The 26,279-nt window shown below is 42.1% G+C and overlaps 1 protein-coding gene across 2 annotated transcripts in view; it reads left to right on the forward strand.

The window, feature by feature from the left end:
* Positions 1–3,392: 3,392 nt before the first annotated feature.
* The window catches only part of GRK5 (G protein-coupled receptor kinase 5), a 228,489-nt gene continuing 205,602 nt past the window's right edge, over positions 3,393–26,279 (forward strand). For both annotated transcript variants that reach the window (XM_039547923.1, XM_039547921.1), the window contains exon 1: positions 3,393–4,564. In XM_039547923.1, coding sequence (XP_039403857.1) covers positions 4,513–4,564 — 52 coding nt within the window. In that variant the 5' untranslated portion in view covers positions 3,393–4,512. The remainder of the gene's footprint in view (positions 4,565–26,279) is intronic.

Genomic DNA, 26,279 nt, shown 5'->3' on the forward strand with positions numbered 1-26,279 from the left:
CTAGGTGCCTTGAGTGAATGCCTAGGGTCTCAGAGTGTATGTATTCAGGGCAGCTAGCCTATCTTGCTGCTTGTGCTGTTTTTAGCACACTAGCTCAATGAGCCTGGAATCGTACCCCCAGCTCCAAGAGTGATTATATCTTAACACTGACCTGTTTTGTGTGAGCACTTTCCTCACCTTAGTAGAAAACAGGGAAACTGAACTACCCCCTCCTCTCTGTACATGGTCCATTTAACACAGGATGGAAGATATCTGTTTCTGGGTGCCCTTTGCTACTATTGTTTGTAATTTAATTGTCTATGACTTTGCTGAGAAGGCACAAAGATGAAGAAAGTCCTTGCTACAAGAGCTTACAACGTAAGGCCCCCGTATAGTAACAAGCTCTGCACAGATGCAGGGGCCCGTCCACAGAGCCAGAGGCCTCTTCCTGCCATTAGATTGCTGCAGGCTCACTCTTGCACTTCCACTGTGGAGATAGATCTGAAGGACAGACTTTCTTGTGCCCATGCAGAGCCCCACTGGGGACTTGATGGTGGAAGTGGAGCCTAGTAGACTAATGTAGGAAAGAGGATGGAGGGGAAAGCCTACAGGACACTTTTTTTAAAAAGTGATGAATGTAACTCTATCAAGCACCAAAGCATTGCACTGAGCTGCATTATTTAAAAACGTTTTAATTAGAAGGGGTTGTCTCCATTTTATTTTTTGTACAATGACTAAAAACCATCACCCTAGGCATCTTTTTTCATCATTTAAAACCCCCCTCCCCATTATTTTTAACAGCAATAGGTGGGCTAAGCATTTCAATTACCAGGAATGTGAAGATGACCTCAGCATTCACTTCCCCAACAAGCTCAAAGTGTGGGCAAACAACACATGCGATAGGACTTCAGAAGATGGTGCATCTGTTGCATATGTGATGAAAGCTGCAGTGTTTTTCCCCATGAAGTACAATAAAAATACACATTCACAAAGTAGGTAGCCCTCAATCCATCTCTCCATCCCCTAGAGCAGCTTTAGATTCTTCTGCCATGTGTGAAATGAAACTTCCTTGGGTATATAGTGGCAAAACCAATATTTGATTCAGCAGGTGCATGTAGGTCTGTTTTTAAGTGCTCAGCATCCACAAACTGGGGCTAGGTTTTCAAAAGAGCTTTCTTTTCATTTAGGCACCTAAATAAGGGTTTGATGGTTGGTGCTGCGCTATTTTGAAAATCTGGTCCTAAAAGTTCAGTCTGTGGTGCCTTCTGCAACAAGCAAGAGTGAAATTTCCATCAACTTCAATGGATGCCTGAGCAGGCCCCAAGTTCCTAGGAAAAAAATATTTCCTATTGATTAAGAGTCTGCTCTTGGACAGTGCTGAGTGCACATGCCTTCTATTAGTATTAACAGGAGTTAAGGTTGTTTGGCATGTTGTGGGCTGCAGTGAGAACTTCAGGGGGTGGGAGCCCAAGGCACTAATCCTGCAAGCTGTTCCTCACAAGTGAACCCCTGCCCCTACCTCACTGACGTGTGGGCATAGGACTGTACATCATCTGGCAAGATCAGGGCTTACATGACCACTTCAGCTTATGGAAGACCTACTTCCAAGTGACTGCTTATTGTAAACTTGCTTCTGCTCAAGTATCCTGTTGCGGGGAGGGTGAATAGGATGAATTCAAGAAAGAAGCTGCACCATGAGGTAAGGAAAGAAAATGGTTGCACTTGTATTTCATTTGTTTGAATATGAAAAATGTTATTTAAAATAGTTGCCCTGTCTTCTGACACCAATGTCCTGTTCTGACCTCATCATCATCCCTCTGTTGAGGGGTAGCAGATGTTTGGGGTCTTATATATCATCCCCCCAGTAATGGAAAAATTTGATGTAGAATTTGGCTATAGTCTAAATGTCTTTTACTTACACATAAACATTAGACCTCGGACAGAGGTGGTCAAACAGCATATGGGGTAATCTCTTTCAGGAGTCTTAGTCCAACACCAATGCCTGCTTCCCAGGAAGCAACTCTAGCTCCAGAACCTTGCATCTCTGACACAAAAAATAACTAACCGAAACATAGCATGTCTCCCACAAACTGAGCACTTGCTCACATGTTAAGATGACTTGGAAGACAGTATAGTAGCAGCCCCTGCTGACATCATGTGCAAAAGAGCATTTAATATTGTGATAAAAAATGCCATTTCCCTAGGTTCAGAAATCACAATGTAGTAGGAGGTCTGAGTATCATTTTTCCCCAGACAGTTTTGTCTGGCTGTCAGAAAGGAATATAACTTTAGCTTGGGGTATAATCAGCATGCACACAAAGATAGGAAGACATGGTGATTATATCATACTTGCAAGAAGATGCTGAGCACTGTAATCTGGGTCGCTTCACAAGGATTTAATTAATGCAGATAAGAAGGGGGTTCATTGAATGTAATGAGTCTGATCTTGTTTATGTGGCTGTCATTACCTTGGCTTCTGTGGAGTTACTCGATTCACAGAGGTGTAAATAAAATCAGAATCCTGCTAATAGATGGCACCTGTTCTATATAGCAGACATTCAAATACAGGAATAGAGGTAGGATTCAAGTTGTCTAGTCTTGAAAATTTCCCCCTGGGCTAAATGTTCCTTTCAGTTACACATGTATGACCCCCCCCCTCGAAATTAATGGTCTTACATGAACATAGCTGAAAGCAAGGTTCCCACTGAAGTTAGTGGTGTTATTTAGGGATGGCTGTATAAGAAGGAAAAAAGTGCAGTCAGACTGACAAGATCTCCTTATGCTTCCTAACCCACAATTTTAAGATGTCAACAACATTTAAAAAGCCACTGCTGGTTAGGAAGATTTGTTTGTTTTTAAAGATGTTTGGGTTTGGATAAACATTCCCTAGTTTGCAAACTAACTATTCTGTGGCTATGCTGATAGATGAGCATCTAACCAACTTGAAATGAAACTACCCAAATCCAAAAGTGAAATTGATCAGCCTGTTTTCATTAGCTATAAAAGGCACACAGTAAGCACATGTCCTATAAAGTAAGTAATAATGCAGTTGTTCATAATACAGGTAAGGACACTTTTGTTTTAAAAACGGTGGCCTGACTGTTGCAGTTGCTGAGCACACTTCCTTTCAGTTCAAGTCGCTGGGAGCGACTTTTTTAAGCTGAGGAGGCGAAATCTTGGCCTTAATAAAGTCAATGGCAAAACTCCCATTGCTTGGAATGGAGACAGGATTTCGCTTCGTGTCCTGGTGACTCTACCTCCATTAGACACTGCCTACCAGGAGCCACTGGATGGCGCCCCAGTACAAGCTGAACTCTGCAGTGGGGCTGTGGCTGATTAACTCCGCGGAGCTAGCCCAGCTGCTGCTGGTAAAGTAGCGTTATAAATCACTACTGAGAACAGAGAAATGCACGAAGCGCCTGCCCCCAACCCCTACCCGCTTGAATCGCGTTGCTCGTGGGTCTGTAAACTCTGAAGAAGTGAGACCTACAGGAAACCAAGCGTCCTTTGCGGCTCGGTTTATGCAACTCAGCAAGGGTCTCTGGAAACAATCGTTAACAGTATATGGTGCGCAAAGCATCTTTCTCCCCACCCCACCTCCCCCGCAGCATACCGTAAAGAAAACACATGAGAAGACTAATACACGACTGCCTGGCTTTATCTCCATTGCGCAGACGTCGGCAGTAAATTCATAACTTCGTGCAAACCCAGGGAGCGTGGAAGCGTTTTTGCACGACGCGTGGGGCATGGCTCTCTCCCAGCCTTCCACCAAGCTTCAGCGGTTTCGAAGTAATGCGAGCATTTCATTGAACTTGGGTGATGGAAGTCTCCTGTTAATGGTGATTTCCCCACCGCTCTCCTCTGTCGCTCATTTTCCCCCACCAGAAAAGCAACGAGCAACCACTAGTGTCCTGCTTCCAGGAACTCTGAAATACTTTGCAGGGGATTAAACATACTCCCCACCCCCTCAATTGCTTGGGCTGTTGGTTGCTTGCCTATGTTATGCAGATGATCTGCTGCATTTGTATCCTCCCAAAACAGTTAGATGTAATGTGTCATAGCCCCTGTACGGCCCTGGCAACTCCCCGTCCTCTGGGTTTACATAATGGAGGTCTCCTCAAGGTGCAAGCCAAAACCAAGAGCAGGCGCTCAGCCTACAAATCCCAGCATTCCCGGCCCCGTAGCGTTGAGGATTGAACCAGCTGTTGAGGATGGCGCCTGCGCATTGCTGCGAAACCAGCTTCATAGTACCACACCCCCGGGGAGGGAGGGAGGCAGCAGCATCTGAAACATTAAACCATCAGAGAGAGCCTGGGGGGAGGAGAATGGAGTAGCAGAGCAATAGAGAGGGGAGAAAATATTAGTGAGGGGAGAGCTAGCAGTGACTTTCTTAAAGGAAACTCCAGGAGGGGGAAATAAGGAGGAATAATGCACTAGAGAAAGGAGGCTGATAGTCGTTACAGAGAACCAGCAGCACCTCTAGCAATTGACATCCTGCTGCAGTGCCGCTACCTTCGCTGACTGATACTGTCAATGGAGCTGGAAAATATTGTTGCCAATACGGTCTTGCTGAAAGCCAGAGAAGGTAAGAGAAAGAAACAGCAAGGGAGATGGAGCATCCCTGTCGCATTTACCCTCTTGGTAGTGGTGGGCAATGCATTGCCGGAGGAAGGGGGAAATGCACACTGGGGATTTTTAGACCCCGTGCTGATCCCGATCCTGTTCCCTCTCGAGGTTGCATGTGGTTGAACCTGCGTTTAAAATGCGTATTTGAAACAAAAGAATGTTTATCTCTAGCTGTGAGGAGGTTCCGTGTGAGGATATTTTTGAGATCGCAGAGATTATAATGGTAAAATATTCACCGCTTCTCTCCAATCTGATCCCACAGATTGTGCTATCTCAGAGTCTATTGTTAAAGGTCAGCTGCAGATGCATTCATTCAAAAGGGTTAGCAAATATGCAAATAGCCTTTTATTCTGTATGGTGTGACTGGCAGAATACTGCCGTTGCCTTATTCGGCATTATCAGGTGATATAATGTTGCTGGTAACTATCCATTTTAAATAATTTTTTAAATCCTAATCCAGTTTTATGTGGAAAATCGAGTAAATGCAAATGGAGCGAGGTGACATGTAATTAGCTCCTACGGTGCATATGAAAAGGGACCTCGATCTGCAAAATAATGCACGGTTTCGGAGGGGATTTTGTGTGTGAATAGCTGAACTGGCGGCTGTTTCTTTGCTTGCTGTGTTACCAACAGATGATTGTATGAAACTGCTATTGAACGTTCTGGTTTGAAAGGCAGATCTGGTTAGATTTGTGAGAGGTGGTTGATGCTTGAAGGAGGGGGGGGGGTTGGGGAGAGAGGCTAACAGAAAACCCTCGCTAAAAATTATTGGTGCTCATCCTTTTAAAAACGCAACATATACGTTAAAAATATCCGGGCGAACTACAGAGCTAGCTGCATTGCCGAAGATGACTCTTAAAAAAAACACCCTGGTGTGTACAGCATGTTTTCAGAGGGGGAAGTGGTTTTCTGGTTTGAATGATCAGGTTTCTACTGAGCCTGGCTGAGAGGGTACCCTGTGCGAAGCTCTCACATCTTGAGAGGATCATAACGGAACAGCTCATTAACCTGGCTTGCAGTATTTAATATTTTCATTCACTGCGTTTGATGAATGAAGAACCCCTTGCCAAAAACATAATGACTCCCATGTCTTCATTATCTCGCACATCTTTCCCATTCTCAGGCTCAGCCCTGTGTTTATATGGCACGCACGGATCTCAGCGGGACTTTCATTAGATAATGCAGCAGGGTATCTTTTAGCTGTTAAACTTGTGGAAATTAAATCGCTCCTTGGAAGGTTCCATTCACTAGAAAAAACATCTGATCCTTATTTCAAATGGTCACCCCCCCTTTTTTTTCTTCCTGGGGGGGGGGGGGGATGGAAGTTTCCATCAACAATAGCAGTCTTCATTGTTTGCGGTGTCCCGTCCCCCGCACCCCTTCGATAGTAACGCATTTGATCCTTTGAATTTGAAAACATCACTTTTATGGGTCTCCAGTGTTTTAATGTAGAGGTAGCTTCCTTCCACTGTCTAATCCTGATGGTATTAGAATTCTTCTGTGTGGTAAGGATAGTGTGAACACCTGTGTGCAAGACATTGTATTCCACTGATGGCTAAGAGCTGGGGGGAAGGAGGGGGGAACACTAGCGAAAACATCTGTGAGGAGCCACCTGGTGGTTGAAAATTATTATACCTTGCATGGCTTGGGGAAACAAATCTCTTGGCAGTCAAAATTATTACTTTTGAGATCACTACATGTGTATAGGCAGGCAGCAGGCCATTCCGAGTGCCACTGCTGTAGAGAGATAGAAAGTTAATTCCTCTTTGTGAGACTATTTCAGATTTCCGGTAAATATACTGCAAAATCTTTAGTGTGGAGCCAGTTCTGACATAGGCTTCTATCTCCTTCTGATATTCCTCTCTCTTTCTTCCGTTGGAGGAACAGACCCTATATTATTTATAAAGTGAATTTGTGAAGCTTTAGATTATTGCAGATTAATTTATTCTTAGTCGTATTGAGTTAGGGGTGGTTAACCTTTATTTATTGGGCTAAGGAATTAGATTTTCCTGGGAAGCCTCAGAAAGGGATTTCTGAGATGATCGTACAGGATATTTATTTGTTCATACTGTCAGAAGTCCACCAGCACCCAGCTGGAGATCTCAGTGACAAACAGCTCAAGAATGAAAGTTTAAGCTTCTTATTTCATTCCTTCTCCTTATGTCCAATTTGTCCCCAAACTTTGGTACCTAAACCAGGAAGCAATTTTACCTTGGGGATCCCCTCTCCACAGAAACCATTTCAACAGAGATTTATTATGTACAGAGGCATACAACGCAGAGAGAACATTTCATGATGAATGAGAGCGGGGTTGGTGTGATTTATAAGGAAACAAGTCCACGTGGAGGGACTTTTTGCTCATAGAGGTTAAAATTTCTCTGAAACCCCAATATGGAATTACTTCATGCAAGAATTGCAGTCCTGATTTTTGATTGGTTAAAATAATATGTGGATCCAACATTGCTTAAACTTCAATATACTGAAAACAGTTACTAGAGAAAACTGTTCTAGATGTGATATAAACAGCAGGGTTTCGTGCACTTTCCTCTGAAGCAACTGGTACTGGCCCCTGCCAGAGACAGGACACTGGCCCAGAATTGGATCTCAAGTCTGATCCAGTCTGGCAATTCCTATTTTCTTACAGGAACACAAATAAAGGAATATTAGTGTAATAAATGAGATAATTTCAACTATTACACCCAGCATTATACTAGCACATGAACGCCTGAGACAAAATAGTCAGATTTGCATAACAACATTTATATAACTCAGAAGGGTATTTTGAGATTTACCTACAGAGTAAAGCCGTGAGATCCTCAGAATAAAATATGTGATTGATATATATATTCAAAGAATACTAGCTATAGATCAGTGGCTTATTCTTTTCTGACTTCAAACTGGAGCATTCTTGTTTTCTGCTGGGTTTTTTATAGTATGGCCTAGGATATGTCTACGTGGCAATAAGTAAAAATAAAGGACCCACGGAAGCAAGTCTCGGAGCCCAGGTCAATTGACTCAGTCTCACAGGGCTCATGCTACAGGTCTAAAAATAGCAGTGTAGATGCTCAGGCTGGAACCTGGTCTGAGTCCCATCTCCCCTCAGAGTTGAACATCTATGTTGCCATTTGTAGCCTTGTAGCACGAATCAGCTGACCCAGGCTTTGAGACTCGCTCGCTGTGGGTCCTTTTTTTTGCAGTACCCTTGGAATATGATTGGGCATCATCAGTATAGGCTCTTTCAGATTTAAGATCTCTAGTAATACTTTAAAGCACCAGTATTAATGTTCTTAAGAAATACAGTTTATGCGTCATTTGCAGAGAATCAGTTGGGTTGCCAACTCTCCAGGATTGGCCTGGAGTCCCCAGGAATTAAAGGTTAATCTTTAATTAAAGATTGTTATGTGATGAAATCTCCAAGAATACATCCAACCAAAATTGGCAACCCTAGATGTATTGCAAGAATTTTAAATATGGCTATATACTGCATGGCCTTTTGCTACCCTTGATCGTCAAGGAAGTTCCAGTAATATTGAAAGAATTTGTATAACAAATCCATTAGCTGGAATTGAAAGCTAAAGGTGCAGTAAAACTTCTAGGTTTGTAGCCCTCAAATTTACCCATATGCCTTTTGTTCCATGGCTGCAAAGTTTGTGAAATTTGTTGGAGGTGGTTTTGTTTATTTTTAAAGCAAATGCTTCATAGCATTGGGGGGCGGGGGGTCGTTAAAAATAAAAGCCTAGTATGCCTGGATGACCCCACAATACTAAAGGAAAGAGATGCATAACAGATTGTCTTGAGGTTTTCAAGATGTTATTACAAACTGCAACAAGGAAAATATTCCTAAAAATAATCTGTTCTCTGAAGCAATTGTAGATGAATGAAACACCCGCTTGTACTGAGTACCAAGACTTTAAAAAAAAATTACTTAAATAACTCAAGAGTAATTGCATCTGAAATTGAATTTGCAAAAACTTTGGCCCTTTTCCTGAAAACTCTTTTGTGTATGTTCTTAACTGTACTTCCAGTTCAGTTAAGCACACGCATAGGTATTGGCAGGATTCGGGCCTTTACTGGTTGCTGTTTTACCAAGAGTGAAGGTTTATATTAGCTGAAACAATAGGGGGAGATGATGGAGGTGAGGTAATATCTTTTATTGGGCTAACTTCTGTTGGTGAGAGAGCCAAGCTTTCAAGGCACTAACGTGGCTGCAACAACACTGCCCTGAAACAATAGGGACGTTCTGAAAATGACAGGAGCTCCACCAGCCCGGGAGTCGCTCAAAGAGATGGCAATGAAGAAAATAATTAAACTAAATAGTGAGGTTCAATCAATGGCTATGGCTTGACGTTTTCTGACAAGCAAAACATTATAGCAAAGGGGCCTATTCTGCTCCCCCTGAAGTCAATGAAAGTTTTGCCTTTTATTTCAATGGGAGCATGAGGCCCAAAGTCACTGTACTAGGGCGAGGCTACAAAATGGTTTTAAATCAAGGTTTCAACAAGCCTGCAACACTAAATCCAGTAAGGAGAACTATGTCAAAGACTTGGAAGTAGAGCTAGATAAATATTTTCCAGCAAATATTGGTTTTTAGAACATTTACTTTGGCTTTGCTTGTGCTCCCTTTATGCAAGCTCGTTTTGTGATTGTTATAGGAGCACAACCATCAGTGGAAAGTGGATTTTTAAGCTGAAATTGACCTGGAAGGCAAACTTTAAATTGTTTGTATAAAACAGTCATGCCAGAAACCTGATGGTTATAATAAAGAATTGCACTCATCCAAACAATGAACAGAACCAATGCACTGTGACTTATATGACCAGTCATAACTGAACAACGCAGCTCAAATTGCAAGTCATGGAATAAACAATTTGCACGCAAAAAAACCTTAATTCAATAATTGCAAGTAATGAATAAACGCAAGAAAAATTTGACCTTTTTGCAGAATGTTCATGATTTTATAGGCAATATTAATCATGTAAATGATTAATTGAGTTATAAGTTGTACTCAGAAATCTGTGTTTTAAATGGTGTGTTTGAGTGTGAAGGTTTGTTTCTCTCTCACTCTCATTTTATTTTTTTCATATTTCTTTTCTCAGTACACAAAGCTTGGTAGTTTGTGTAACACAATTATGAGGTTTCAGTAGAAATTATATCAGGTTCAACTAAAAGGAAAAAGTAATTAGGAACAAAACAGATATGTTGGACCATCTTTTATTAATATGAAAAAGAACAGACACCAAGGGTAAGGAGCATATGAAGATAAACTAGATAGCTAAATAATAACAAGTGTAGTCATCCAGTCATGTCATGATTTTGGAAAATCAGGATATGTAATACACACTTGCCCAGACACTTAAGATAAAAGCACAACAAAGAGGCCTTGATGTTTGAAAAACACAAGATATAGGTAAAAAACAATGACTGTAAAGCAGCAAGGAAATAGACTAGAGGGTGACTACCATTAAGGGACAGATCTCGCTCTTTTTAATACTTGTCTCTCCCTCCCAGGTTAAGTACTTATCATGAAAGAGAATGGGGAGGGGAATACCCCTATATATTTGTCCATTAAAGTAAATGAAATGAATATTACTTTCAGTTTTGATATAATGCATCCATTTCCGTGATCTCAGACAAAGTAGTTGATAAACTGACTTGTTTAAACACTCATTCAACCATGATGTGCACAAAAGCAACTTTTCCTCTGGCAAATTCCATTATTATGATAGAAGCCCTGAAGTAGCAAAATCATAGTTTGCTTGGAGGTGAGCAGAGTTTGCCATGAAGAGCCTAATCCTGATTTCCCTGTTCAGGCAAAATTCCTATTGTGGGCAGATTGGGCCCAGAATAGGTCACGCTAAATATATATAACATGCCAAAACATTAGGAAAACAAGGTAGGTGAGGTAATGTGGGACCAACATGGCTACAACTACACTGCATGAACCACTAGGAAGTTTACTGTGTATGGATAACAAGAGTCACAAGAAATTGGGAAATAGGAGTATGGATTGTGATGTCAAATTCTCTTGCAAAAAGGGAACATAGTGGGGGGAAAGAGCTTTCTTTCCACAGTGCAAGTATTGCAGCGCTACCGTATGCTACAGTCCTTACCAAAATGAAAACAACTCGAAACTATCTAAGTAAACCTCAATCAAGAAGATATCCAACCTGTAAATGCAAACCAGAGGGTTATAATGAAAGCTCATATTAAACATAGGAAGGGGTGAAAGTAAGTTAAAGGACTTACCGGCAGGGGTGAAAGCCCCGGGGTAGCAGCGGCAGCTGGGGGCTCGGGCGGTGATTTAAAGGGCCGGGGGCTCCGGCTGCCGCTACCACCGAGAGCCCTGCTTCCGGAGCCCTGGGGTAGCGGCGACGGTGCTCCGGTGGCAAATATTCTATGAATTAAAGGGCCCGGGGCAGTAGTGGCTATTGGAGCCCCTGACCCTTTAAATCGTCCCCGGAGCCCTGGGGAGGTGGCGGCGGGGCTCCGGCGGCTGTTTTAAGGGCTGGGGCGGTAGCGGTTGCCGCAGCCCCGGATCCTTTAAATAGCTACCGGAGCTCCGCCACTGCTACCTCAGGGCTCCGGGGACGATTTAAAGGGCCTGGGGCGGTAGCTGCGGCAGGTGCCCCGGGCCCTTTATATCGCTGCCCGAGCCCCTCTGCTTCCCCAGGGCTCTGGCAGCAGGGCTCTTGCGGCAATTTAAAGGGCCCAGGGCTCCAGCCGCTGCTGGGAGCCCCAGGCCCTTTAAATTGCTGCCAGGGGAAGCCGATTTGCCCCAGTACAGCGCACAGGCTCTTGCTGCTACGGCGTACCGGGGCGTACCGGCTTACTTTCGCCTCTGCTTACCGGGACGCTGGAGGCCTGAGCAGGGGTGTGGCTCAGGGGCAATTTAAAGGGGTTCCGGCAGCTGGGCTCGGGCGGTGATTTAAAGGGCCCAGGCTCCTACTGCTGTGGGGAGCCCCATCTCTTTAAATCACTGCCTGAGCCCCACTGCCAGAGCCCCAGGGTAGTGGCAGCAAGGCTCCTTGGGTATTTAAAGGGCCAGGGGCTCTGGCCGCTGCGGGGAGCCCTGAGCCCTTTAAATCACCAGCCTGGGGAAGCCAGTCCAGCACAGCGTACCAGCTCTGGCTGGTACACCATACCGGACCATACCTGCTTACTTTCACCTCTGAACATACGTATATAGTGGCAAGGGGAAATCAGAAGATATATGTACATTCGTTGATTTAGTCTCAAAATTCACAGATTTTATTGAAGATAAAAATATACAAAACCTAATATAAATATTTTCACGTTTCTTCTTAAATATCCCTGAAAACTGTCTCTTAAAAAAATAAAAGCATCCTCATATCCTGGCTGAAGGTGAAAGCTACTTTGTGCTAGTGAATGACCAAGATCAGATTAATTTTGTTTTCTCTGTTCATTTCAGTCCCCTTAGACAATTGGTATAAAGAGTGAAGAGTAAATTAGATTGTACTAGCTATACCAGTTGTATAACTCTAAGGTGCCATAAATAACATAGTAAGAATTTTTTGTTAAATCTGATTATCTGGATAGTGCCTTTGTCTCAACTGTTTAAAACGTCACACACCTTGTGTGATGGAGAGCAGGCAATGGGCAAATTATTACACTTTTGTCCTCCTTTTCAGGGCTTGGATAGGTACTTTTAAAAGATATTTGGATACATTAGTATTACCAACGTTCAGTACTTAACAATCTTGAATCACCCCTCATCCCACCTCCCCAAAAATTATGAGATTAGATTAAAAATGAGATTTTTTTTTTTAAAAAAAGCAATCAGCTGAGGGTTATTTTATTTGCCTTTGGGTATTGAGCCTTTGGGGTTCATGTTTTCAGGAAGTTCTCAATCATGAGAGCTAGGAACTTGCAAGGAATGAGAGAGAATGCTGAGATTCTTACATAATTGCACGATTCCATGAATTGAGGCTTTTCAAAAAAAACAGAATATTGCAAGACTTACAATGAAAACACAAGTTGGCAATACTGAATAGACAAACAACCCTGCTGCCAAAGTTTGGCTGTAACAGTATTGAATAAGATTTTTTTATTATAAAAAAGGTGGTGGTTACAGAATATTAGGGAGAGTGAATAAAAACAATAATCAGAACAATAAATTACATAGGAAATACAAGATGTAAAACTGATCCAGGCAGTCATGGTTCCATAACACTGCATGTTTAAAAATAATGATGGATTTGCTAGAGGGCATGTTCTAGTCTGGAATCCACTATCTTTCAAAGAGTGCTTTGTCCTATACAGACCAATGATAAGACTAAATCTTATGTATAGTACTAACAATTTGATTAAATAACACACACACACACACACACACACACACACACACACACACACACACACACACACACACACACACACACACACACACACACACACACACAGCGATAATTGTGTAGACTTAGTTGAAGCTTGACAGTTTCAAAGCCTGAAAGACAAGGTTTAAGGTACTGCATTTATGCACAGAAGTTTTCTTTAGACAACATAATCCTAAAATATATTGCTAGGTTCTTTACAAACTTGTTAAAAAGTTTTAGAAATAACTGAATTGGTCATCATGGTAATTAGCTTTAAAGAAGGGCCAGTTTGGAAGAGAAACTATTAATTTTCTCCGATATTGGGTTTCAGAAGAATGGTTACACAAAAACCCAATCAAAGCAAAAAACAAAACAAAACGAAAAATGCACAACCCACTAAAAACACAACACAAATACGATTTTTTTTCCTTTTTAGTGATGACGGCGATACTAAAAGAAACATATACTTATGCCACCCAAGCAGGTCCTTTGATGGCTCTAACCAAATGGGATGCTCTATTTTTATGGCTCTCATAATGTTTTTGTAATGGGTGCACCCTGTCACCATATAAAAAACAAAAATGTGAAATGAGCCAGTCCTCAAATTACCATATTTTTAACTTCCCTTTCCAGAAGATACCAATACAGATTAGAGCATGTCCTCATTGGTAATAGATTAGCAATTCGTCTTACACATGACAAACATTCAGTATCTGAGAACTCAGCTGTAGGACAAGAATTTTAAAAAGGGCAATAGAAGTGGACAGAGCCTGTTTAGAAAGAAAGAGAGATTCACTGTAGTGACAGACTATATCTGGTGGCAATGACTCGTGTAACTCATCTCCTAATGGAACATTAACATGCATATGATTATTGTAATTTGACTTTAGCAAGGTTCATAAACTATTACAGCTGAGTGCAGCATCTGATTTCATGTTCTGCAGCCCGTCAGAGGTGATATTTTTTTTTCAAAAAATAAACCTATTGTAAGGAAGATGTCAGTTGTTTCCATAAAAATACAGGAAATCAACACATGATAACGCCAAAATAGGTCAACTCTTTTGAGTCTCCCGTGGAGACCAAGACATAGATACATTCCAAGAATGGAATTGGGAGTCACGATAGAAATTGTTGCCTCAAATATAGTAAATCAGTATGAATGACAGTCTACTTTTAAATAAACAAAGGATTAAAAACTAGAGAATTCACTTTAAAGCATGTAACCATTTCTTCTTGAAAAATCTGTCTCAAGAGTTTAGGCTGTTTTCATGATGATCCAACTTAAATGAATCAGGAAAACCATTAAAAATCAGTTTTCTGGCCTTCCCAGAAAGATTATGCTAAAGAGCCTGTGGGTAACAGCAAAAACCATTACATAAAATGAGATTGATACAGTATTCATAGGGGGCTTCATTCTTGGTTATTCCGTTCTTGTTCTTGGAGCAGGGAAGGAGGCAAACTTTGCTTTAAGCTACTTTCAGTTTGTTTTCCACTTCTTGTCTATTGGGGGTGTGCAGAGGCCTGCCTGACACCTGGTACAAGTCAGAACAACGCTGATGCTGCTCAGCCTTACACTCCACTTCCCGCAGCCCCCTGTGGATGTATCTGTTGTTAACTGAGTCAGTCTATTGTGGTGTATAGTTTGCCCTTGATATGTCAAATCCTCTGGCATTTCAGGTTCTGTTCTGCCCAGGAGAGTAGGATTTGGGCTTTTTTTTAAAAAAGAGGTTAGGACCGTGTTCTTCTTGATCTGTTGACATATGACATGGCTTAGGAATTGGCCTTTATAATTAGCATACTATGGCCTAATAGCCACTCTGCTTGTTTGGTTTGCCTTCCTGGTAAAAATTATTAACATTGTGATAGTCTGTCGTGTTATTAACCTGATAATATATTGGAAGCTATTAAGTCCTGATGTATATGGGAATTTCTGGAGCAAACATTAACGACAGTGACTTGAATAGAGCTACTTTTATCTGCTCCATTAACCCAATGGGATTATTTTCCTCAAATGGAAAATAATAAATCTTTTACTTATGCAGAGAATGCCTTTACTGGTGTCTTCACATGGTCCTGTTCTGAAAAGATAGTCAATTATCTTCACTAAAAAAAAAAAATCAGTCAAAATGGAATTTACAGGAAGCCAACAAGGTTTGTGGTAGGATTTTGCTTTTCTGTATTAGAGTAAAGAATTTGGGTTAAAGATTTCTGAGGGTATGTCAACACCCAGAGTTGGGGGTGTGATTCCCAGATTAAGCAAACAGATGTACTCACACTAGCTCTTGATCTAACTAGCACATTAAAAATAGTGTATCCATGGCAGTGGGAGCTGCCCCGAGTACGTATCCATCGGAGACCATAGGCACATACTCATTGTTAGGGCCCTACCAAATTCACGGTCCGTTTTGGTAAATTTTACAGTCATAGGATTTAAAAAATAATTTTCATCCTTTCAGCTATTTAATTTCACAGTCTTGTAATTGTAGGGGTCCTGACCCAAAAAGGAGTTGGGGAGGGTCACAAGGTTATTGTAGGGGGGATTGCGGTACTGCTACCCTGACTTCTGTGTTGCAGGGGAGGGGGGGTCGCAAGGTTGCTTTTTTTATGCCACCCTTACTTCTGCACTGCCTTCAGAGCTGGATAGCTGGAGAGTGGTGGCTGCCGGCCAGGATCTCTGCTCTGAAGGCAGAGCTGCTGCCAGCAGCAGCGCAGAAGTAAGGATGGCATGGTATGGTATTGCCACCCTTACTTCTGCACTGCTGCCTGCAGAGCTGGGCCCTCGGTCAGCAGCCGCCACGCTCCAGCCACCCAGCTCTGAAGGCAGTGCAGAAGTAAGAGTGGCAATACTGCGACCCCCACCCCCAAAACAACCTTGTGACCTCCCCCCCCCTGCAACTCCCTTTTGGGTCAGGACCCCCAATTTGAAATGCTGGTCTCCCCCTGTGAAATCTGAACAGTATAGGGTAAAAGCACAAAAGACCAGATTTCACAGTCCGTGACGTGTTTTTTCATGGCCGGTGAATTTGGTAGGGCCCTACTCATTGTTCATAGATTGTAAAGCCAGAAGAGACCACTGTGATCATCTAGTCTAATCTCTTGCATAACAGAGGCTATGGGATGTCCCTGAATTAATTCCTTCTGAACTAGAGCATATCTTTTAGAAAAGCATCCAGCCTTGATTTAAAAATTGCCAGTGATGGAGAGACTATCACAACCCTTGGTATGTTGTTCCCATGGTAAATTATCCTCACTTTTAAAAATGTGCACCTTATTTCCCATCTGAATTTGTGTTTTATCATTCCACCGGTACCCCAACCTAACTACAGTGCATGTGCTTGTGGGAGAGAGATCAGCCACTCTGATAACTCAAGAATAGAGAAAATGAACAGCAGTCTGTGTCTGATCCAGATCCAGGCTCGTGTCACCTAGAAATTGCATTATTTCCCTGCGCTCATACATGTTGAACGCCACTCAGAAGCTACAGCTAGTGAAAAATATAATGGCTCATCTACTTAACATGCTCCCTGGGGTAAGCATTGCTACACCGCTGCTCCAAAGACTGATCTAGTCTATTTGCTCCTGACTGCAGTATGAAGTGTTGGTCGTGATCTTAAGCCCTGTAAGAGCTGAGGCTTAGCTGTTTGAGAGATCATCTATCTCCATGAATTACTATGATAGTTGAGATCCACCAATGAACTCCTGTTCACGCTAACCAACAAAAAACATCTAGGTGCTGAGGGCAGGATGTTTTTAATGGAAGACTCGAGGCTCCAGGCCTGCACTGGACTTGCTAATATAGGAGCATGCAGATCCTGGAGTCAGAATGGGGCTTGAATTTGTTCTTTAGGATGTACTGCAGACTCAGCATTTAGTTTGTCAACTCGGGGTAACATTATCCAGCTGAATGTGGAGCTGATTCTCTTCTCGCACTCTTTGTACACTAGTGTAACTCCTTTAACTTCATTGGAGTTACTCCTGATTTAGACTGGCGTAAAGCCAGGTACTTAACCACGTGCCCAACTTTAAGCACGTGTAGTTCCACTGAAGTGAATGGGAATTCTTGCAAGCCCAAGCCAGATAACATCTGGTCCCATGAATGCATTTTAAAAAAAAATCCAAACCAAACCCTTTGATGAAATTGTTTTCCTCCATAAAAGTCTATGGAGCCTCTTTTATCATTGCTGGGCAGGAGACTTTACACCCACTACTGCCAATGGGAGTTAAGGATAAAATTCCTGCTCATGAAAGTGAGACCTACCCCTGCGAGAGTCATTTAAAATTAAGCAGTGTTGTAGGTGGTGTAACAGTGAATGGGAAGAAAACCAGCCACTCTTCATTTCATACAGGCATGTGATCTAAACAATAAAAAGATGATATCCTAATTTTTTTTAAAGAGACCACAGGATACGAAATTAAATTAAAAGTCTAGGAAAATAAAGAACCCTGCAGTTTGATTACACTATGCTGGATTATCTTTGTAATGATTTTGCTTGAAGGATTTAAAAATCCACATTGCTTTGTCGGAAAGATTAGACAGGGAGCAAGAATTTAAGTAAATATTCTTAAGAAGAAAATCCCACAAGCATAGTAGAGCATTTCTTGGAAATTCTGCAAGGATACTAGTTAAACTGAAAGGACAAAACGTAACAAGACTGATGGGAAAGATGGATGAGCCTGGGAATGGCTGCAGAATTCGTGTAGTAATAACCCAGCTGCTTCTGTTTCATGAAATGTCTTTTCATATATATTTGAAGAAACTGACAAGAACACTTATTCAAAGAAGAAATGCCAGCCTGAAAGGATACAGCTATACACAAGTACTAAGAGTACAATAATGCTGATAATAATAATAATAATAAAGGAGGGATATCTCTGTGGGCTCTAGGATAAGCACAATTTATTTATTCATAATTAATTTCTCTTTTGTGACAGAGCTGTGGGTGAGGTTTCCTTGCAAAATCATTTTAGGCCCTAATCCTACAAACGCTTATGAATGTGCTTAATTTTAAGCATGTGTGTAGTCTCACTGACTTCATTGGGACTACTGACATGTTTAAAATTAAGTGCCTGAGTAAATGTCTGTTCTCGTTTGCACTGGTGCAATTCCACTGAAGTCAACGGGCTTACCCAGATGTGGCTGGGAGTGAATTTGGCCATCATCCCTTCCCCCCCCCCCAGCACAGGAATACATTCTACTGTATATTCTCCAGTGCTTTATCCAGTGTTGATTTAAATGATTCAGGATATGGGGATTTTGCTGCCTCCAATGGGAGACTCTTTCACAGTCTGAGACATCTCATTTTTCCTTGACTATTCTGCTTAAAATTTCCTTTACTCATTCTCTTTACTCCTAATGGCCATCCTAACCGGTTCCTCTTGCTCCTTGGTGTTCACACCCTCCAGATACTTGTCATTATGTTTACCTTTAGCTATTATCTAACCAACTTTAACAGGTTTAGTTTTTTCTCCTGCTCAGCTTGTCCCTCCAGTCATTTTTTATGTTCTGGGAATGAACTGGGTCCTTTCATTTAGTCATTGGACCCAGTTCATTCCCAGCAGCAGGAACTCTGTCCAGGGCTGGGTGCAGCAGCGCAAACAGTCAGCGATTCTGATCCTCCAGGTGCCCTAGAATTCATAGTGGAGCCAATGCAGTTGACAGTGGGTGGGGCATCCCTAGGGAAGGGATGGCACCAGGGCTGATGAGATGAACCTGCATATGAACCTGGGTAGCCTCCATCAGTAGGCTTACTATGGGGCTCTACCCAGACCTGTGCCACTCCCCAGTGGAACCCTGTGAGGAAGGCCCTGCCACCTGCCTTGGGGCTGAATGTTGTGCTCCAGACGCAAGATTCTCCTCTTTGTAGCACCAGGGTGAATCAAGCCTAGAATTTTCTGATACATTGAGGTTCCTGCATGATTTTGCAGGCCTATACAGGGGGACTGGCACATCCCTGGCCTGTGACCTGATTTTTTTCTGTGTATGCAACCCCAAAGTACAAGATCTGTTTTGCCCTGTTTATCCCCAATCCTCCTGGGCCATTCCTGTTTTCCCAGAATCTTCCTCCTATTGGATTGTTTTTCCCCAGCTGTATTGGTCTGCACTGAATCTCCTTTAATTATTTTTTTTCTCCATATGTCTAACCTATTATTTCTCTGCCCTCACTGGTGTTTGCAACACGTCCCAATTCCGCAGCATTCACGGATTTAATTAAAATGCGAGTTACTTTTATTTTAAATAAGATTGGGGCAAATGTCAGTCCCTAGGGGCACACCTTTGGCTTCACACATTTTCTCTTTTTATTGCCCTTTGTTGTTTGGTGAGTTTGCAGATACTATGACAGTGCTCCATCCTATCCGAACTAGTTTTGTAAAGCTATGAGAACATGCTTTAAAAAGTCCATAAAGGATCTACTGGAGTCCCTTCATCCACTAAATGTTTTAGAGATCAAACAGTGATCAGGTTTGTGTAGCATCATTTCAACAAATGAACAGACTGCACAGGTGACCAACTAGTGTGTTACATCAAAGGCAGGAGAGCAAAGAGAAGCTCAGGAACACTAGTATAGTCAGTTTCATTTTGCATTTTGCAGTGGCAGTTGACCAATCATTTCCTACAAACAGCATTGCAGCCAGTGCAAAGGATTCCATACCTTTAGGAGAAGATGGACAGTCCCCTTCCCTGCAAGTTTTTCAAAAGCAGTTCAGTTGTGTTAGCTGAGTAAAGTAAACTGAAGGTAGTTTTACGCTGAAGGTTAAGCCTTTGTAATATTCACGGAAGAATGCTTTCCAATATTTTATCTGTTACAGATGGAATAACTTGCAGGCACAGTGATGTAGTCCCATAACTGACTTGTGAGCACAAACCCCTCTTTTCTTCTGCTGTGAATGTCTCAGATCCGCATCATGTCTCTGAGACAAGATTTTATGTTTTCTGAGGGTGCTGAGATATAAGCACAGGCGAACAAATGATTCTCTGTGGAGTACATGTCTGGGGAGGCTCATCTGCTTTGTTTATTTCACCAAGAGACTAAACCACAGTTTGCTCCTGAAACTAGCTTTTCAGACACACATATGTAGAAAGAAGTATGTGGATTACTGGAGTTTAGGACTTAAATTTCCCTCTCATGGTTACAATGGACCTTGTTTTCATGATCTTTGTGCCTAGGAATATTAAACTGGTATATATCTCCCTTAACTTCTGGTCTTACGAGAGAGAATGGTAAACCACAGAACTGAGAGTCATGAGACCTGGACCCTCTTCCAGATGTGCCACAGAAAAGTCATTTAACAATTTGGTGATTCAGCTTCCTCATCTGTAAAATAGGAATCATGGGCTATTCCTCATAAGGGTGTTGGTGAGTTTGAATTCATTCATACATGGAAACCACTTGAGTGCTTCCAACAGGAGGATCTTTAAGTGCAAAGTGTTCTAATCAGTTCTTGTCTTCCACAAAGTATGCAAATGGCAGCTTCCCTCTCTTCAGAGCAATAGTGTGGCAGAGAGTTGGCTGCTCTTAGCCACTCATACATTAAAAATATTCATTTTTTTTGGCACTACCTGTGGGAGGGTGAGAAGAATTAGGCTTTTAGAGACAAATTCTGCCCTGGGCTGTGCATTCAGGATTTCCACTGCTGTCAGTGGGAGCCTGCAAATGTCGAATTTAGCCTTTATTTGTGTACCACATCAAGCACAAGGCTTGGCAAATCTGCCCTAAGAAGAATTCCTTCCTGATCCCAGATATGGTACAATGGAATGACTACCAAATTGACTAGCTCCAAGCCATGCAGAACCACCTCCCTAACCAACTCTCTTGGACCAGAACCAAAGAATTCCAGCCTGGAAAAAAAATACACAAATCAGAACAAAAAAAGGTTGGATGAGTAGATTGCCATCTGCCGGCAACAGAAGGTAGCGGGAATCACCACAGCAGCTCTCCAGCTGGACACTCCACAAAGAGACATAATTCAAGCCTGCCAATCAGACCACCTACAGCCTGTCTATGGTAATCTGTGGGGCCAATGTCCGGTGCTGCCCAGAAAGGGCTCTGTGACACATGCCCCCATGCTACAAGCCCAGTTTGTGGTAATAGCCTCGACGAACAGAACACCTGCCAGTGCCCATGAGAAATGCTGCCCTCAAGAAACTGCTCTGTAGCGTATGTATGCCTGTCTACAACCAAGCAGGTCTGATTTACAAAACAGTAATAAAACCCTCAGTCAGATGGTTGGTTCTGTGACCTCTGGCAATTTTCAGGTGCATTTTTTATTTTGGTTAATACAGACTTCTTGCTGTAGAGTATTTCGTTGCCATATCCAGACATGGAAGTGCTGTGAGGTAGTGAAATGTTCTTTGATGTGTTTAGTGGGTTTCTCCCCTCTCTTTTATTTTTGGGTTGCTATAATGTGTACATTTGCCTTAACCCTAATGTGGGGAAATACATCTATATTTTTCCAGATATTTTAATTCCTGCAAGATTAGAACAGCTACGAAACTTGTGCAGCACAGGTTGCAGTGGGTCATGTTATACTCTCAGTAGTAATCCCCATTGAAATCAGTTTGTCTAAAAACCAGTGGCAATATGTGACTATAGAATAATTTGTTAGTATTTAAAGATCAGGTTCTAACACTTTGTTCCCACTGCATGGCAGTTTACTTCTCAAATAGTCCTGTGCCAATGGGATTACTCATGGACTACTAAAGTGTTACTTTAGAGTATCAGAATCTGGCCCTAAGAACACAATAGTAGAAGTAGCTAAAGAAACACTATATTATATTTGACAGTGATTTCTGTAAGACCCCATGTTGTAGGTTGTATAAACAAAATGGTAATTGGAAATGTTAAAGTAAATAGAAGGGAACTTTTTAAAACAACACATCAAGTGCTATGTAAATTAACTCTCCAAGATGAAACCAAATGTGCTATTTGTAGATTAGATCTACGTGTTACAAATTTTTTGGAATAGGAGGGTTTGAAAATATTGTTTTAATTGAACATTTATCAGTTGGGTGATGGCATTTAGGCTGTTCAGAAGCCCAAAATAAACTGAACTGTCTTACAAGGGAAGGCTGGATCAGGCTCCATTCTGAAGCTACGGCTAAACTTTCAAAAGTGATGAGTGATTTTGGGTGTTTCAGTTTTTGTGTGCCCTCTGGGAGACGCATTCAAGGGGCCTGATATTCAGAGAGAGAGAGTGCTTCTGTATCTGAAAATGTAGCCCCACCTTTTAAAGTCAGTAGATGCATGAAATTTGTAACTTCTTTGCTCTATCATTTCATTATTTGTGTGTGTGGTAATTACAGCACTGGTTTCTACTGTAACTAAGCATTTTAATGCGTGGGGCAAGCAGGCCTATTTGCACCCCCTACTAGAGCCCAGTGCGGAATTATTTTTTTTATCCTGCTCGCATCCCACCCAACAATTCCCACTCCCACCCACTCCAGCATTTTTGGTTGATTATTTTTTTTTTATCCTGCTCCCACTATTATGGCAGTGAGTCCTAGGAGGCCAGCGGGATCCCAGCCCCACTGCAGGGCTCTACCCCCCTACAGTCTTTTATGTCATTTTTCTGTCCCCCAACCCACTTTGTGCCTTGGGCAGCTGCACCGTTCGCCATGCCCTGGTTATGGCCTAATTACTTTGCCTTTTGCTTATTCCATCTTTAACATCACTTTGCTAAGCCTGATAATTTTCCAGATACCCCCACTGGCTGGACTCTACCTCTCAGCAGGGGGGGAGAGAGAGAAAGCGGGTGGAGGGGTGGGGGAGAGGCTGGGTTACACTAACTGTGATGGTGAGTTTTGGGATGCCGACCAGTCCACTAAAAGTGGACAGAGAAACTCAGCTCCTTTCAAATGGGCTATTAAACAGCCATCAGGTGGTGAGAACATTTGGTTTCTAATGACCTGGACCTGATTTGAATGAATGATCCATTGGTGAAAGGATCTATGTCCCAATACCTCTCTTGGATCATTTAGGAAGCATTAACATCATATTTTAGTACTTAACTCCTCCTATCTTTGTACTTCAATCTTCTCTCCGTGCTACCACCTTAGAAATGAGAGCTGTGGGTTTTTTAAAAAGCATGTTGGTTAATTCAGCTAAACAAGCCAAGTAACGCGTGTCTCTTGAAGTGAATGAGGTCCAGAGTAAGAGGCCTGCAACTTTCCATAGGTACCTTGAAGCTCATCCCCACAGAGCCCCGTGGACTTCAAGCATAACACTCCACCTGTGCAAAGTAGCTGCAAGGATCGAGGCCTATATACCTGACAGCTTGATCTTGGCAGGTTGGTGGTAGTGATGGTGCAGGTGACCTTTCAGACCTCAAAATATACTATAGCTTACGAAGTAATGTTGAGTGTGAAAGCACGTTATATTGTCCATATTATCCCATGTTAGTTCAGTAACAATCAGAAAGCTAAGGGCTCCATCCTGCAAACACTTAGGGCATGTGTACACTTACCTCCGGAGCGATCGATCCAGCAGGGGTCGATTTATCGCATCTAGTGAAGATGCGATAAATCGACTGCCGCGCGCTCTCCCGTAGACACCAGTAGTCCACCGGAGCGAGAGGCGGAGTTGACGGGGAGCATCAGCAGTCGACTTACTGCAGTGAAGACACCGTGGTAAGTAGATCTATGTACGTCGACTTCAGCTACATTATTCACGTAGCTGAAGTTGCATAACTTAGATTGATTTCCACCCCCCTTCCCCCTAGTGTAGACCAGGCCTTAGGCACCTGAGTAATTTACTGACATGAAGTCCCAGTGGGCCTTGCGGTGAGTCCCTTACTCTCAGTGGTGAGTATTCAGTGGGACGATTTGTGGGAGCAGCCACTCATCAGCGGAGAAAAGGGCTCTCAACCTGGCCTATTGCCTGTCCATATGAGTAAAGTTACTTGTTTGCAGGATCAGGCACTAATTCTGGCAAATAATACCGAGGGCTTACAAGCTGCTTACAAGAAAAATGTCTTTTATAATGGCATTGTTTGTTTTCATTAAATGTGCAATATGTAATCTCATTCATTTACAGTATTACATGAGGGCAAGTAGATTTGTACGTAATTATAGTGTTCAGTAACAAAGATTTTGATAGCATTGTATTTTTTTTAACCAAGTGGCTGATTAGGAGTTTAGTATGAAGGTGACTCTTTCTGTATCGGTGTACACATTTCTCCCCCAAATTCTCTGTGAGGCTGCAATTTCATTTACTCACTGTGTGCGAAGTTCAGTGGAGAAATGAAGTGGGATGTAGGTGGTGGTACCTTGTGCTTATCATCTGCCCAGGGATAAATTTTGCTCCATGCGATTTATTATTGTTTTGTTTTGGAAAATATGACAAACATTGGTTGTTTTTACTTAACAGTGCGTGAGAGACTGGTGGTTTTCACCAGTGAAGACACTTCAGCCTGCCCCTTTTTTTGCCTGAGTAATTTTAAAAATGATTTGGATTTAAAGCTTCAGGTGTGGCACGTAAGCAGATGCTCATGCGTCTGACGAAGTGGGTATTCACCCACTAAAGCTTATGCTCCAATACGTCTGTTAGTCTATAAGGTGCCACAGGACTCTTTGTTGCATGTAAGCAGAGCAATTTTTTGATGAGGGCTACATATTTTGCCAAAAATACCTTTTACAAATAAAGGCAGGTTTATCTCAGTGATTCACTGGTTCAAAATAGGCAGCACCCTAAAGAATATGCAAACACAGCTGTCAATTTGGGACCAGGTTCTGACACACTTATTCAGACCTTTTCTCCATGAATGATCCCACTGAACTCAAGGGCAATGCTAATAGAGTTATAGCTATGCAATGCTAATTTGGTCCTTAATCAGGTGTTGTAAAGTGAACACTAACTGCATATTTAGCAAATCTTGCTGATCTTTTTGTGTGTGTTTGATGATACTTTAAGTGTATAAGAATATTCATGGCTTCCTTTTAAGCTACCATCTTAAAGTTATAACTAACTAAATAGTTAATGATAAAAAAAGATGATAGCTGAGGTTTCCGTCCCATCTAATTTAGGGTATTGTAGTCTTGATAAACCATTTTTTGTGAATCATAAAAAGGTCTTGCAGATTTTTACACTGCCTTAAACTCTCAGACTGTTTGCTTGTCCTTCAGTCTCAGTTTGATGTCGCACTTAATTTTCTGGCTTGAAGGAAGGTGGAAGGCTCTCGTCACATGCCATGTATCCTCAAATCTTGTCATTTTTAATTAGTCCCCACAGTAGCAGAGAAAAGCTTTCATTGGCAATTCTTACATACAGCTTTGTGGCTAACTTCCCGACAACTCCTGTTTTAGTCCACTGTCTTGTACGTATGCATGAAGCACATCTTCTTTTCTTTCTAATGCAAGAGATTAGAGTAGAAGCATGGCAAAGTACAGCATAAAGCAGTCACATCCCCCTTACCTTTTCCAGTCACATCCCCCTTACCACCCCCCCTTACTTGTAACCTGAAGTAATCCTTACTTCTGTGCTGCTGCTGGCGGCAGTGCTGCCTTTAGAGCTGGGTGGCCAGAGAACTGCTGGCTGTTGGTTGTGGCGTGGGGGAGACTATATTTTTTCCCCCCATCCCACTCCTGTCCTGCTCTGCAATACCCATTCTATTTTTATCCTGCTCCCGCTATTATCCTGAGGGGCCTGTGGGACCTATGGGATCCCAGTTTCTTTGTGCCTCCCAGAGAATCTCTTGCATGCTCCCCAGTTTGTGCACCACTGGCATAAACTCATGCTACTGTAACTATCCATGGAATAGAATCTGCCATATGATAGAGGGAGGTTGCCTAAGGCCTCTTGGTGGCCAAGAAAACAGAAGAAATTTAATTATATGGAGATGAAAGGATTTTTACTGGATAATAGTAAAGAAATAAGTTCTAGGCATACAAGGTACACTAAATAGGGGCCCACAGCTCCCCAAGGTATTACATAGTGACAGAACAAATTCCAAAGTAGGTGCTCATGCTACATCTCTTATTACGAGCAGTATTGTATTTCAAACTGTTCAACCCTTCCTCCCCTCCAAATAGGGTCAAATACTTTGGACTTTGAAAAATGTATGTTTAAAATGTTGTCTTAGGTCTTTATAATAAGCAGCAGAAACGTTATTTGAGTGCTGCGTTAGGAATATGTTATTGTAACTTGGTAGACTAGTTGAATTATCTCCATACCCTGCATTAAAAGAAAAAATGTCAACAAATAGCTCATTTAAAGCAAATGTCTGCAAAAGCAACACTTCGCGATTTGACTCGGAGAGCTTGAATTCAGTCAGCTGTAGATCCAGACAGCAAAACATTGCCCTGGCTTTTAGCCAATGGTCAACTTAAGCTTTGCACTTTTGGGGATC

Source organism: Mauremys reevesii, linkage group 7 (assembly GCF_016161935.1).
Source record: "Mauremys reevesii isolate NIE-2019 linkage group 7, ASM1616193v1, whole genome shotgun sequence".
NCBI lineage: Eukaryota > Metazoa > Chordata > Testudines > Geoemydidae > Mauremys > Mauremys reevesii.